Source organism: Bombus pyrosoma, linkage group LG10, assembly GCF_014825855.1.
Source record: "Bombus pyrosoma isolate SC7728 linkage group LG10, ASM1482585v1, whole genome shotgun sequence".
Taxonomy (NCBI): domain Eukaryota; kingdom Metazoa; phylum Arthropoda; class Insecta; order Hymenoptera; family Apidae; genus Bombus; species Bombus pyrosoma.
The window spans coordinates 7,264,429-7,279,491 of NC_057779.1; the positions used below are offsets into that span (position 1 = coordinate 7,264,429).

The 15,063-nt window shown below is 26.9% G+C and overlaps 5 protein-coding genes and 1 long non-coding RNA gene across 7 annotated transcripts; 3 read left to right on the forward strand and 3 right to left on the reverse strand.

Moving 5' to 3' along the window:
* Positions 1 to 578: 578 nt before the first annotated feature.
* Positions 579 to 3,684, forward strand: LOC122572182 (tetratricopeptide repeat protein 27). The gene is made up of 8 exons (XM_043736853.1): positions 579 to 787; positions 906 to 1,761; positions 1,847 to 1,913; positions 1,972 to 2,304; positions 2,381 to 2,554; positions 2,632 to 2,784; positions 2,860 to 3,021; positions 3,115 to 3,684. Exons 1-8 carry the CDS (start codon positions 709 to 711, stop codon positions 3,676 to 3,678), a joined length of 2,388 nt encoding a protein of 795 aa, XP_043592788.1. The 5' UTR covers positions 579 to 708; the 3' UTR covers positions 3,679 to 3,684.
* LOC122572188 lies at positions 3,462 to 4,013 on the reverse strand. Its single transcript, XR_006318401.1, has 2 exons — positions 3,873 to 4,013; positions 3,462 to 3,505 (listed from the first exon to the last, which is right to left on the reverse strand). It is a non-coding gene; the product is annotated as an uncharacterized LOC122572188 (long non-coding RNA).
* On the forward strand, positions 4,012 to 5,514 carry LOC122572186 (3-oxoacyl-[acyl-carrier-protein] reductase FabG-like). Of its 2 annotated transcripts, none has more exons than XM_043736860.1 (4): positions 4,012 to 4,204; positions 4,302 to 4,618; positions 4,707 to 4,908; positions 4,978 to 5,514. In XM_043736860.1, exons 2-4 carry the CDS (start codon positions 4,302 to 4,304, stop codon positions 5,218 to 5,220), a joined length of 762 nt encoding a protein of 253 aa, XP_043592795.1. In that variant the 5' UTR covers positions 4,012 to 4,204; the 3' UTR covers positions 5,221 to 5,514. The 2 variants fall into 2 exon arrangements, with proteins under 2 accessions (XP_043592795.1, XP_043592794.1); XM_043736859.1 differs by having other exon boundaries at positions 4,030 to 4,165.
* A 213-nt stretch (positions 5,515 to 5,727) lies between these two features.
* Positions 5,728 to 7,189, forward strand: LOC122572187 (riboflavin kinase). The gene is made up of 4 exons (XM_043736861.1): positions 5,728 to 6,195; positions 6,578 to 6,726; positions 6,810 to 6,912; positions 6,974 to 7,189. Exons 1-4 carry the CDS (start codon positions 6,108 to 6,110, stop codon positions 7,075 to 7,077), a joined length of 444 nt encoding a protein of 147 aa, XP_043592796.1. The 5' UTR covers positions 5,728 to 6,107; the 3' UTR covers positions 7,078 to 7,189.
* An 84-nt stretch (positions 7,190 to 7,273) lies between these two features.
* LOC122572184 (H/ACA ribonucleoprotein complex non-core subunit NAF1) lies at positions 7,274 to 9,794 on the reverse strand. Its single transcript, XM_043736857.1, has 6 exons — positions 9,189 to 9,794; positions 8,794 to 9,055; positions 8,587 to 8,713; positions 8,235 to 8,503; positions 7,976 to 8,121; positions 7,274 to 7,900 (listed from the first exon to the last, which is right to left on the reverse strand). Exons 1-6 carry the CDS (start codon positions 9,625 to 9,627, stop codon positions 7,398 to 7,400), a joined length of 1,746 nt encoding a protein of 581 aa, XP_043592792.1. The 5' UTR covers positions 9,628 to 9,794; the 3' UTR covers positions 7,274 to 7,397.
* Positions 9,795 to 10,074: 280 nt separating this feature from the next.
* On the reverse strand, positions 10,075 to 14,979 carry LOC122572181 (putative ATP-dependent RNA helicase DHX57). The gene is made up of 11 exons (XM_043736852.1): positions 14,769 to 14,979; positions 14,436 to 14,553; positions 14,162 to 14,346; positions 13,641 to 14,101; positions 12,713 to 13,544; positions 12,159 to 12,654; positions 11,704 to 12,083; positions 11,499 to 11,620; positions 11,108 to 11,427; positions 10,418 to 11,032; positions 10,075 to 10,334 (listed from the first exon to the last, which is right to left on the reverse strand). The coding sequence occupies exons 1-11, from the start codon at positions 14,831 to 14,833 to the stop codon at positions 10,191 to 10,193; spliced, it is 3,738 nt and encodes a 1,245-aa protein (XP_043592787.1). The 5' UTR covers positions 14,834 to 14,979; the 3' UTR covers positions 10,075 to 10,190.
* Between the last annotated feature and the right edge of the window lie 84 nt (positions 14,980 to 15,063).

Genomic DNA, 15,063 nt, shown 5'->3' on the forward strand with positions numbered 1-15,063 from the left:
GTACTTAATCAATTGTAAAGAATAATTGTATTCAATTTACTTGCATATGTGATAGTATCGTTCCGATATAGTAATAATAAAAAAAATAGTTTGTGCAACTATGTAATTAATAAGATACATATTTCAAAACTTCTACTTGTATTTTTTTAATTATAAACAAAACACCTAAAATGTATTAAAAATATTTGTTTTGAACCACAATAAAAAATATAATAAATTTACATTTTTTTATATAGATATATTAAATTGTAAATATAGATAGTTCTTGATGAATGAATATTAATAAAAAACTTAACATACTTACAATAAGTATAATCATAACCTGGTCTGTACATTCATAAGATATAAATAAATATAGCTGTATTTTTATATGTTTATTTACTATAACATATATTTATTAATTTTTTATTTTGTAGATACATCGTAGATAATTATATTTTATTTGCTATGTCCAAGAATTGACAGAAGTAATTTTTTTATTATTTTTCATAATATTAATTTACAAACAATTAATTGCATGTATGGAATACAATACATTAATAAATAACTTCTTTGCAATGTATTATAACATGTAATATAAAATGTATAAAACCGCTGTATTAAATATTTTTCTTATATTGTGAATATCTGTGTCAGTATAATTATTGACTTCCGATTGTGAATAATATACAAGCTTTACCACGTGTCGTCAAGTAACACGTCGCAATAATGAATCTTTCAAATGCAAAAAAAACAATAAATGAAGAAATCGAAATTTCATTATTAATAAATGTCGTTAACAATGACGGTAAATGAATGATTTTGGAATATACATATATGTTTATATATCGTATTAGGTTATATTCTCGGTCAATATATTTTGCTATAATCAAATTTTATTTTATATTTTATGTTACTTGTTTCAGGTCATAACCTGCCTATTTGTGTGCAACATATATTAAATGGAAATTATAAAGATGTCATAAATAATAAGTTATCTTCAAATCTAATTCAAGAGTTGAATAATAGCAATAATGTTTCCGAATTAATACATGACGATATAGAAAAAACAGACTCGCATGATTCTTGGCTATGCACAGGCATAGCTTCTTTACTATATTTTATTCAACAGAATTGGACAGGTCCACAAATTGAAAAAGATATTGAATGGCAAAAAATTAATGAAGAGAATATACTTAGAAATTTATCGTTACACGATGAATGTAATGCAAATGTTAAAATGTCAGATCTTCTTTACTTTTCTAAGATGATATTCTCAAATGAAATTCTACAAAATGCTTATAAAAGTTGTATATGGTGGTTATTTAGAGCAAATCTTTTACATCAACTTATACTAAATGAAAGTTCCGGTACAATATTTGATGAGACTGAACAGTTGATTCAGAAAATCGATGATTTGCAAATGTTGAAAGAAAATTTGTGTTGCGAAACATTATTTTATATTGAAGCTGCACAATTTTATTTTTATTATAGGAGAATTCAAAATTCAGAAAAATATGTTAAACTTGCTCAGGAAGGAGCGAAATTAAGCTTAAATCTTGAAGGTGCATTAGGTAAACGTACAAAATATCAAGAAGACAAGGCACAACTATTTTTAGGAATAACTTTAGAAAAGGAACAGTTTCCTTCTAGATATTGTGAAAATTTACCAAAATCTTTGGATTTGAATGATGATATTAGATTAGAACATATTCAATTTTCAACAAATATAGAAAATACACAATTAGGAGCAGTAGAAGAAGCTATTGTATTAGCAAAATAGTAAGAATATATTTTTCATTTTTGTTATTTTTGTTATATTTATAAAGCAAAACTCATATTTTATTTTAAATTTTACTTCTAATAGCATTCAATTACAGTTATCGCAACCAAAGGATAAATTAACAGATGAAGAAGTAACACCTTATTTAACTGTAAGTATTTTTGGCTTTTATATTTTTTATTTTCTTACCAAAGATTATTTTTTAATAGGTTGTGGTAAATAATACAAGAAATTGGTCCTTAAAAATGGCATCTCTATATCATCGATGTTCTTTAGAATCTGAGGATAAACGAACTGTTGAACGATCAATGATACAAATGGAATATTTAATACATGAACTAAACAAGTCAAAAATCTGTGTTGCAAACAGAATGGACCTATTCTTTGCCAGTGGTCTTAAGCCAGTTTGGGCTTTAGAACAAATGTGGGCACAATTGATGCTAAGTGTTGGATTAGTAAAGGGTGCTTTGGATATTTTTTTGAAGAGCAAACTATGGGAAGAAGCTATTGCTTGTTACAACATATTACAGCTAAGACATAAAGTATATATTTTAGTTTATGTAATTTCTTCTTAACATACGTGAAACAAGTAAATTTATATTTTATTTTTAATTTTAGGCAGCAGAAATTATTCAGCAAGAAATATCTAAAAAACCATCAGTTCAATTATGGTGCTTATTAGGTGATGCAACTCAAGAACCTAGTTGTTATGAAACAGCATGGGAACTATCTAATAAAAAAAGTAGTCGAGCTCAAAGACATTGGGGATTCTTTTATTTTTCCAAAAAAAATGTGCGTACATAAATATAAGCTTGAAAAGTTTTCAAAAGTAATTTAATTAAATACATATATTATTTTTTATTTTTAAGTATGAGGAAGCTATACCACATTTAAAATTATCAGTTGAATTAAATAACATTCAAGAAAATGTTTGGATTAGACTTGGATTTGCTGCTTTACAAGTGGAAGATTGGAAATTGGCAGCAACAGCATATAAACGTTATTGTGCACTAGAGCAAACGGTTTGTATTAATATTTTCAATTATTAATTTCTTATGTAATAATATATATTAAAGAATTTGGCGATTTAATTATAGACATTTGAGGCTTGGAATAATTTAGCAAAAGCTTATATAAACCTAGGTGATAAAGTAAAAGCTTGGAAATCTCTTCAAGATGCTTTAAAGTGCAACTATGATCAGTGGCAAGTTTGGGATAATTTAATGGTTGTTAGCATTGACTTAGGACATTTTTCAGAAGTACGAATACATAATATCAATAAAAATAAAATTTAACTCTTCCCGAAAATCTTATATCTTTTAACGATTTATGTCTTTTACACATTTTTCTAGGTAATTCGATGTTATCATCGCATTTTAGACTTGAAAAATCACCATTTAGATGTTCAAATTCTTGATATACTTACTGATGCTGTATTAAACAATGTAAATGATTCAGATGGAAAGTCTGCACAAAAATTACTTCCAAAAGTTTTAGAATTATTTGGAAGAATTACTTCATTTATACCTAATAATTCTGATGTTTGGAGAATGTATGGACAACTTACTTTCCTTAAAAAAACTGATATTGATAATGACAAAGCACTACACTATTTACACCAAGCACATCGTATTGCTGTATCAGATCCCAAATGGCTTTTACAAGAAGAATCAGTTCAGAAAGTATTACAATTGTGTTGTATGTTAGCAGAAATGTATTTGCAATATGTTTCCAATTGTGAACCTAAGAAAAAAAGAACACTGTTAGCAAGTGCAAAATTATCTCTTCAGGGAATTGTGAAAAAAGTTAAAGATAAAGAGTGGAATATTGAAAAGATTTGTACATCTGTAGAAAAAGTTGAAAAATATTTAAATATTGTAATAATTGAATTAGAAAAAATAAAATTGATAAATTGAAGAATATATTTTATTTTTATTATATGCAAAATGGCCGCATTAATTAATTTTTACGGAAATATAATTTAATAAATTTTGTTCAAAGTATTTTATGATTATTTCAAAAAATTACATATAGTCTTATGGAAGTTAAGTATTACGTTTGCTCTTATCACTTTTTTTCCACAGTTTGAATAAATTATAGATTTACATACATTTAGGTTCATGGATATTAAATCATAATTTTACATTGGAAATGTAAACTTTAAGATAGCCAAGTTTATGAGCGTACGATAGTATCCATGGTTGCAATTTATCTATAGTCTATTCGTAAAAATTCTACGTTAGGTTAATATCAAACGATGGCATGGCAACTATTTAGTCTTACTTCAATTACGATCACGAGAACGTAACTCTGAGCAATATAAATAAATTATATAAATCAGTAAGATTTTATAAAAAAGAAAAACCTTATAATATATTAAATATATTTGACATATCAAGAAAGTTAAGTAATTATGGAAGTATTAAAAATTTTTATATAAAAGTATATAAATTTATGAATTACAGAAACTTCAGAGACTATAAAAATATTAATTTTTTAAAATAAAATTTACTTAATTGTAATTCATTACTTTTTTCAGATGGCATTTGCTGGAAAAGTTGTATTAATAACTGGAGCTAGTTCTGGCATTGGAGCAGCAACTGCTGTACAGTTTTCACAACTTGGTGCATTATTATCATTAACAGGTCGTAATATACAGAAATTAAATGAAGTCGCTGAACAATGTAAGTCTGACAAACCATTAATTGTAACTGGAGAACTAACTAATGAAAGTGATGTTGAAAATATTATAAAATCCACTATTAAACATTACGGTAAACTGGATGTCCTGGTTAATAACGCTGGTATATTAGAAAATGGAGGCATAGAGAATACTTCATTAGAACAATATGACAGGTATAAGTCTATCTTTTGTATACCTAACTTAAATCAATAAAATTTAATCTTAATTTTATACAACATAATAAACATGTAAATATTTTAGAGTTTTTAACATAAATGTACGTTCAATATATCATTTAACAATGTTGGCTGTTCCATATCTAATAGAATCTAAAGGTAATATTGTGAATGTATCAAGTGTAGTTGGAATAAGATCCTTCTCAGGAGTTTTAGCATACAGTATGAGTAAATCAGCAATTGATCAATTCACACGATGTATAGCTCTTGATCTTGCACCAAAACAAGTATGTTTGATTTGAAAACTTACTAATTAATTACAATAGTAGCTTTTATATTTAATCTTTAATTTATAGGTGAGGGTTAATGCCGTAAATCCTGGTGTAATAGTAACAAATCTTCATAGAAGTAGTGGAATGTCAGAAGATCAATTAAAAGCATTCTTTGCTAAGAGTAAAGAAACTCATGCACTTGGCAGAACAGGAGATCCTAGCGAGGTTGCAAAAGCAATTACATATTTGGCAAGTGACGATGCCAGCTTCACTACAGGTGTAACTTTATCTGTTGATGGAGGAAGACATCTCATGTGTCCTCGCTAAATTATATTTTATATATGGAAAGAAATAATAATTTTATACCTTCTTAATTAAAAATATGATAAAAGTTACATTCAACATTAATATATTGTATTCTTTTTAGAAATATTTCTCATGTTAAAAAAAAGTAACGTTTCTCAATAAATAAATTGTTTAAATTTGATTTCTTATTATATAATGCTCACAATGTATTAACCTATACTAATTTACCACATTATTTGCTGACTTATAAATATAGAACTATTAACTACTCGTTTAAATTGTGTTGTAATATCACAATAAAAAAACATAGCAAAATACTTTACTTTAATTATATTAAGACAAAAAATGATTTCAATATTGCTCAAATTGAAATAAGAAGATAATTGAATTTAAACACAAATAGAAGATTTTATTTTATAAATCTGCTTATATTTCTTTCAATGTTGAAATTTTTGTTACTAACAAGCTAAAAATAAACAATCTTCAATAATTTATTGTTGTCAGAGGAAATTGTAAGAACTAATTTATGTTATGATAATACAGGAGTAAAAAGAGTTACGCATAGATAACCCGTAACATGCGATAATTATCAGTTTAAACAAAATAAAAAATCTAAGGACAAATTTTCCATAAGTATATTCACAATGTTATATCTAATTCTTATTTTATATAAATATAAAATTATTTGTATAACATATTAAATAATTTGTTTTAAAAGTAGTCCATTCATTTCATCAACATGAATTTATACAACACTAAATAGCGTGTAAATATGCCACGTCATATAACGAACGCTTTATCTTCTTTCAAGATAATATATTATGAAGCATTAAAGTAACATTCATTTACGTTACTAGTTACTAGTTACGTTACTAGTCTGACAGTCTGACGCGAAATCAAGATTCGTTATGTCTACCAAAAGCATACCATACTTTTTATCAGGGTCGGTAGTCAGGGGGTTTGGCAGAGGTTCCAAAGCTTTGGGGATACCTACAGGTAACATTCAACAATTTCATTTTTGTTTGATGGATTCGAAAATTTTGAAATTAATCATAAACAATTTAAAATTACGTTAATGTTGCAGAGAATAGTTTAGAATTGTATGCAATTGAAAAACGTAATCGCTTTATTGTATACATAATTAATGGCGGGAATATATGAAATATGTTAAAAAAGTTATTTAATATTATGTATTGTATTAATCGCTATTTTATTTTGTGTTTTATTCAATATTTTAATCGCTTTTTATTAAGAAATATTTTGATGTAAAAATTTGCAAAAATTAAACTAATTATATTGTATAAATAAAAGAAAAAATAATTTTTTTCAGTAATATTTTATTAATATTGTATGTAGTTATAAAATTATGTTTCTATAGCAAATCTTGAAGACAAGGTAGTAAATAATTTACCTGGTGATCTTAGTACTGGAATTTATTATGGATGGGCTTCTATAGACGGACAAACTTATAAAATGGTTGCCAGTATTGGTTGGAATCCGTTTTATAAAAACGAAAAAAAGACGGTGGTACGAATGTAAATTATAATTAATTGAATACTTGATAACATGAAAATTTGAAACCATTTTTTAATAATGTATCATTGTTGTAGGAGATACATTTAATGCATAAATTTGAGAACGATTTTTATGGGAAACAAATTAAAGCTGTTTTTACGGGATATGTACGACCAGAAAAAGATTTTACTTCTGAAGGTAAATAGTAACTGTATCAAAATTTATCCCATTTTTATTATATTAATCATTATCATTTCAGAGGAATTAATTCGAGCGATAAAAGATGATATTACAATTGCCGAAGAACAATTACAGAAATCAGATATGGCGGTTTATAAAAATGATTCATTCTTTAAGGAATAATCTGATTATATAAGAGTACTATAATCATAATTTGTACTGCAAATGATATATCATGTTATGGCAATATTTCCTCACTATATGCGGAAATAATATTAACTCATACTTTGCTATAGTTCATAGTTTACTCTAATTAGAGATAATGTCTATAATATAAATACCTTTAATTACTAATTTCATATTATATATATATATATATATATATATATAATTTGCATTATATAATTTCTATTATTTTTAATATACATACAATTATATATATAATATATAACTATATATATATAACTAAATTAAAAACATAATTCATAAGTAATTAATATTAACTATGTTGAAGTAGTATCTGATGGTGATGAAGTTGGTGGTGGAGGTGGAGGTGGTGGTATAGGTATCCATGGCAATTTCATTCGAATAGGAACTTGCGACACTTGTGGTAGCCAAGGCATATTTGCAGCTTGAAATCTTACATTTGAATTTAGATGATTTTGTGGTGTTATGTATCCTGGAGGAACTCTTGGACATGTATTGAAAGGGATTCTAGGATTTAGATATGTTGAGCTACTATCTTCACTATAGTAATTGTGTGAGCCATAAAAGTTTTGGTTAAGACCACTAACATTATGGTTCATATATTGCACAGGTTGCAATGAACACATTCCATATCCATAAGGTTCACTATTGGTTTGATAGGATTGTGACCATAAATTCTGAGAATGATTTTTAGTTTGCATAGAAGGAAATCGTCTATCTCCTCGTGCATAAAATCCTTTCCTTTGATTCTGCATACTTCTATTCCACGGATGATTGGATTGCCATCCAGTAGTAGGTTCTAAAATGATAAATGTTAATAGAAAATATAAATGTTAACAAATAAAAAGATATAAATATTACATAAGAAACTTACTAGAAATACGCTTTCGTTTAGACGGATTTTCAGCTTCATTAGCATTATTTACTTGTTTTGCTTTTAGTTGTTCATAATAAGCCCGTTCTTCCTCATCATCTGAAAATTCTGGAGGATCATCTGCATTTGCATCAATACCCCTGATTCTGTAATAATCATAAATTGCTTACTATATGTTTAATTTCTTATAGATTAATATAATAAATATAAATAAGAATAGTATGTATAATTATATACACATTTAAATACATAAACTCACTTTAATAATTCATGTAGGAATACTAAAGAAGTATATTCCGTATTTGGACAGTAATAAACAGTCATTCCTGCTGTAATGTTATATTCTTTTATGTGCTCAGAACTATTGAATCGCACACAATAATGAGGTTCGTTCACTTGTCCAAAAACATCAAATATTTTTCCTAACGTCCTTTGTCCTTTCTCAATAAATAAAACTGTATCTAAGTTCAATGTCGGTTTGCCAGGTTTTGGTTTTACAACTACTAGTTGTTCAACCATCCATGCAACCTATAATTTAATATTATCTTACAAAGATATTATTCTATTTTCAAGATTATTCATATATGTATTAATTTAATATTTATAAATACCTCTCCTAATGGATCACATAATACTTCAGGTACGCTAATTTTTAAGTCTTCAATAGGAGGTAAATCATCTAATTCAGTTCTCATTTCATTATTCTTTTTTCTTCTTACATTATTTTCCTTGCCTTTCCTAAATGTATAAGAAATTACTTTAAAATTTCATATAAAATTAATTTAATGTATAAAAATTTACAAAAATGAATAGCATACTTGCTTGAACTATCATCACTATCTGAATCATCTGATTCAACTATTACTGAAGAATCACTGCTACTAGTAGAATCATCGCTATCACTTGATTCTTCACTTGATGATACTTCTTTATTTTGCCTATAAGTTTGCATCTGTACTTCTTTTAAAGATTGATTTTGATTGCTATCACTTTTTGTTTCATCAGTATTAAATTCTGTTTCTGAATCTGAATTGCCATATTCTATAGCAATACTAGTAAGAGAAGATACTTTATCACTTTCTGTTAAAAAGGAAACATAAATTACAATTGTTAATTTAATATCAAAATTATTTATAATGTATAATATAATATATATATAACAAAATTATTTATAATTTTGATTATGATAATAAGTACATCCCTATATCCTTACTTTGAGCCAGAGATACTGTATTTATTTCACGTATAATACAAATATCATCATCACTTTTTTGTTCCAAGTTTTCAAATGTTACATCTTCATTTGTATTCTGATTTTTGTCAGTATCGTTAATAAGTATTTCATTTTGTTTAGTATTTGGCAGTATGACTGATTTGTTTTGTTCGACTTGTTCATTCATGTCATCTTTCTTATTAGAATTTTGTTTAATTTCAGCATTATCAGTTATAATTACCTCACAGTCATTTGTAAATTGACTTATCTCATTAACATTGATTTGTGTAGCTTTTTTGTACATTGAATAGTCTTCAACAATTACTTTGTTTGGAACACAACTACTTTCTTCAACATTTGATATAAGGTCCACAAAACCATTATTTGAATTTCTGTCTTCTATTACTTCTTCCATTATAACCTCTTCCGCATTCATCATAATTTTACTTTAAATTGCAGGTTATGATCAATAACAATAAGCAGACTTCACTTTAAGATGTATTATTACTATTAAAAAATACGCAAGAAAATATATTTCTCGTATAAAATTTCATAAACTTCGCATAAATATATTTATTTCTATCAACCGCGTATACCTAACACCACATGTTTCGTATTAAGATGCTACTACAATAGTGCACTCACTATAGAGTGTAGGTACTGATGTATAGGACATGTATATATAAGTAAACATGACTATAGTATGACGATTATATATTTTTAAAAATAATTATTTTTATTATAATAAAATATTTAATAATTTTTTATATTTTTAAATTTGTCTAAAATTATACACATAAGAAAGGACAAAATCTTATATGGTTCTTAAATATTAAAAGAAAATATAAAATTTTGCAAAAATTTTCCAATCGTTAAAAATATTTCGAATATTATTATATATATCAATTACACACAATTATTTTGTATAGCATAATATATGAATTACAATATTTTTTTTTACTAATTTATGATTTATGTTTAAAAAATTCACGACATAATATTTTATTCTCTCGTGACTACATTTACAATTGTTTGGATAATTTTTTTTCCATTTTGATGATTTAATAGATTCAGAAGGGGTTCCCTCATCTTTTGCTCTAATAATTTGACTAATTCCATTCTCATTCCTTGCAAAAGTTGAGCCACCTAAGTAATATTAAAAGTATATTTAACACACAATTATCATCTTTTTTGTTTTAATTTCAACAAACACTAATAAATATTCTTACCCTATGAGATTCAACATCAAATAACATCCAGCCATCTTCTAATGATACAATAAATATTCCATCATGCACTTCTATTTTTAATTCGTAATCAGAGAATAATATTAGTGGTAAAATTGGTACCATTGATACTTCTTTAATAAATATTTTACTTGTTTTCACTTTTTCTTGAAATACTAAATATGGACTAGTAAAATAACCAACGTGAAAGTTGACCGAGGATGGATGAATACTAACGAAACTATCATTTTTAGTTTGGAATCTAAGTTGTTCGGGTCTCGTCTGTGTTGGAACTGCCCCAGCAAGCTGAATTTGAAAAAATTTTTCTGGCGAAAGAACCTTTACTACATTAGGATATAGAGCTGCACAAAGTAAACCTTGGAGAAGTTTATAATTATCATTATTGATGTTCAGTTCAAATCCAGTAATTTCTATAATCTTGTCAACATTTGGTTGTCGTTTAGGTAAATTAACGGGGACAAAACCGATTGAAACTAACAATTCTAATAACTGATACTTTATATCTGCCAAGGAATATAGCGTACGCACAGACAGATAGTTTTCTTTTGCAAAAGCATGGCCTGCACTAGTATTGCGTGTATATGCTTCTAACCATTTCTGTCAAAAGAAAAAATATCTTTTTATATTATAATTATATATTATATACATTTTTATATACTTTTATACATTTACCTTATATGCTTTGAGAATAGTTAGTTGATCAGAATTGGCAGTAAAAAATTGTTTTTTTGCATCAATCTCGTGTCTTTTTTCAAAAGGTATATGAAATGGATTTTTATGAGATAAACATGCTGCTATAGTAAGTGCGGAATCAAGACAGCAGAAGATTGCTCCAAACAATATTAATTTTCCGATTCGTACATTTACAGGCAATGCCGCAAGATGGTGACCTAGTGGGGTTAATGTACATTCGGAATTAAATGCTCCTACATCTTGTAAACGTTTAATTGCACTACTGATATTTTCTTCTGTTGGTGGTTCCAACATTTTGCCTAAATAGAATATTATAATGGATATTAGAAAGTTAATTAATGATATGAAATTAAAAATATATTTTTATTACCTAAAACTTCATGTAAGTCAACTTTTGTTCCGTTATGTAGAAGTTGAATACGTAATAACAGTGGTTCTAACGGAATTCGTAATATCTCAGGTACTGGCTGTGCTGAAAAGTGGTATTTGAACCTGAAACAATTGTTTAAATTGAATCAATATTGGTAAACTTTACTCTAAGATTTAATGTTTTAATGAACAATAATTATACATACTTGTACGAGGTATATAAATGAATAGATACTCCAGGCATTACACGTCCGGCGCGTCCTTTTCTTTGTAATGCATTTGCTCGTGATACCCAACACATTTCTAAACTTTCCATGTTTTGGTTCGAATTAAATCTAGTTTCTTTCATCTTTCCACTGTCAATTACAAAGACACAATCATCTATAGTAATAGACGTTTCAGCTAAATTTGTGCTTAATACAATTTTTCTAGCAATAGATTTTTTAAAAACTAAGCTTTGCTCTTCATTAGATAAAGATGAATGTAATGATATAATAATAAATTTTCCAGTCTTTGGCGAAAAATACTCATTCTTATTCAATCGATCTTTCAATGTAATAATTTCAGCAAATCCGGGTAAGAATACCTACAAATGTAATATTAATTTAACTACATATTGTATATTTTTCGTATAATAAGAAAACTTAGTAAAAATACTTACTAAGATGGAACCTGTTTTAGGATAATTGTGTTCTCCACAAGTAATCCACTGCAATGTTGCCTCTATAAGTTCATAATTAATTGCATTATGATCCATATAATATAAATTTTTCTGTGCCTGGCTATTATAACCCTTATATCTTCTGATAATTCCCTCAAAGTCTAGATCTTCATCAGCTCTAGATTCTTCAACTACGTAACAACTAGAGCGAGCTGCAAGCTGTGATGCGATACCATAGCTAATTTCTAGTTGCTCCAAACCACCTTTATATTTACGCGTAGCTCTTGAATGTTCTGTTAGAACATAATTCGTTCTTTCATATATATCTTCCACAAAGATTTGTTCTACAGGAAACGTCCTTCCTGGTATACATAAAATGGGAGCTCCTTTAAAGTATGTGGAAAAGATCTCACTTCTAAGAGTGGCACTCATAAGTATTACTTTCAGATTTGGTCTTCTGGACAGTAATTCTTTTAATAGCATCAAAAGGAAGTCACTAAAAAGAATAAAACAGTTAAATAAAATTAAACAAATAAGTATAATAGATAACTTACCTTTCTGCACTTCTTTCATGAACTTCGTCTACAATAACATGTGTAACATCTGATAATTCTGGATTCACAGCAAATCTTTGCAACAAAATTCCGGTTGTACAAAATGTTAATCTAGTTCTATTAGAAATTTTACTTTCTAATCGTATTTGATATCCTACTGTGTCACCTATGCGTTCATTTCTTTCTGTTGCAACCCTTTCTGCTACTCCTATTGTACTTATCCTTCGTGGCTGTGTGCATATTATGTTAATATGTTCTTTGGATGCAGATCTATTAATAATCCAATCATCTAATAAAAATTGTGGCACCTGTGTACTTTTACCACATCCTGTTTCACCAGAAATTATGATCACTTGATTTTTGTGTATTACATCTAAAATTTCATACATCTTTGACCATGCAGGCAACCTTTCCCTAATTTCTATCATCTTGTTATATCTGGGATTTGTTAGTTTCTCTTTAAAATTTTTTTCAATTAGATCATCTTCTTTCAATATTCTTTCCCAACTAATACTATTTCTGTTTTTCCTATGTATAGACCCTAATTCGTAATGAGTAGCTACATTTGTTTCATCTTCATTTTCTATGTGTTTTTGAAATAGTAATTCACTTTGATCTAGAAATTGTTCTGTATTTTCTGCTAAATATCTTTTTATATCATATTCATTTTCCAAAAGAGATATTATTGAAAAAATAGAAGGTGTTCCATATGCAGATATCGATAATGCCTCTTCATACAACCTTCTTGCTATTCTTAAACAATTTATACTTGGAAATGTACCATCATTTTTATACAAATAAAAATATGGTGGTTCATAAGGATATTTACAACCTAATGAAATATTTAAAAAGATTAAGTATAAAGTCTGCACATAATTTATATATTAATTACGTAATATATTTTATATTATGTAAACAATTATAATACCTTCAGGAAATCTTATTTCTAGGGTAAAACTCGGATTCTCTCTTTCAGGCATTCTTAATACTTGTGGTTGTTGATGTAAAAATTTACATCTATTTCCAAATCTACATCTTTTATGAATAAATAATCTGCAAACTTCTCTTTCCCTTCCCTTTTCTTGTTTGTGCCTAATCCTTTGAATTTCATGTCCTATTTCATCATTTCTTACTAAATAATCCAATTTAACTTGTACAATCCAAATTTGATTTTTTATTTTTTCAGTAAACATATTCCCATAAATAGATTCGAGTGCTTCTTTTTCCTCATTCTTTCTTTCTAATAAATCTATTGTATCAATATCATCGTGTATCTTGTTTCTTGCTATATTTTCCAATCCATAATATTTATAAAACAATATTTCCAAAGCTTTCCCTACATCACCCTCTGCATGTAATAGCGCTTCATTGCAGTGCGATTGATGAAAACTTAAAACAATATAAAAGCTCATTTATAATTGCCCATTATTTAAAATTTAAAAAACTTACCCATAACTTTCAAGTTTGGATGTTGCAAATTGCCTAGTAATTTGTTCTTCGGTTTTTGGTGTACTATCCTTAGAAGAATAATCAACTATTCCTTTAATGACCAAATTGCCCCTTTCCACCCAATATTGCTTGTCTAAATTGGACTTTTTATTTTCAAATTCTGATGCATCAGAAAGTTTAAAACTCTGTTAAAAAAATATGTTAATTCCCAATAATACATTTTAAGAGACATGTATAAAATAATAAATTTATAATAATGTCTATAAATACATACAGGGCCATAAATATGCTTTAAAGTATCGTACAGCTGGCGTTCAGATTCTTCAGATATTCTTAAGGTTTGCAATTCTGCTTTCAGTATGGAGCTACTTTTATCTTCCATTGACACATTTCTATCCAATAAACATAAGTAATTTTATAATTTATTTACGAAAGTAATTTTAAGAGATGCAAGTATAGTATAGTATATAGTATCTAGTACGATAATCTAATTATATTTAATATTAGTTCTTGCGTTAAAAAGATGTACTTTTAATAATACATTCGAATTATTTTTATTTTATTACATTATTTTTGTAACATATAAAAGGTTATGTTGTTTACTTACGTGTTATTTCTATCCACATCTTGTCCGTCTAAGAAGAAATCATAATCAATGTCAAAGGGATTCATTTTGATAATATATAAATAATTTTATAAATTAACTTGAAAGATATTTTTAAATCTGTATTTTAATGATCGGGAAAATGGAGGTTAAGAGGTAGTAAATGTACAAATAGTGGCAGTTAGAGATCTATGAATGAATTTATATGCCTCTCTCCCACGTAGTGCCAACCATTCTATCTAACTAGAAAATACGTTAAAATCAAATTATTTTGAATTTTATTTTTTGTTTTATTTTT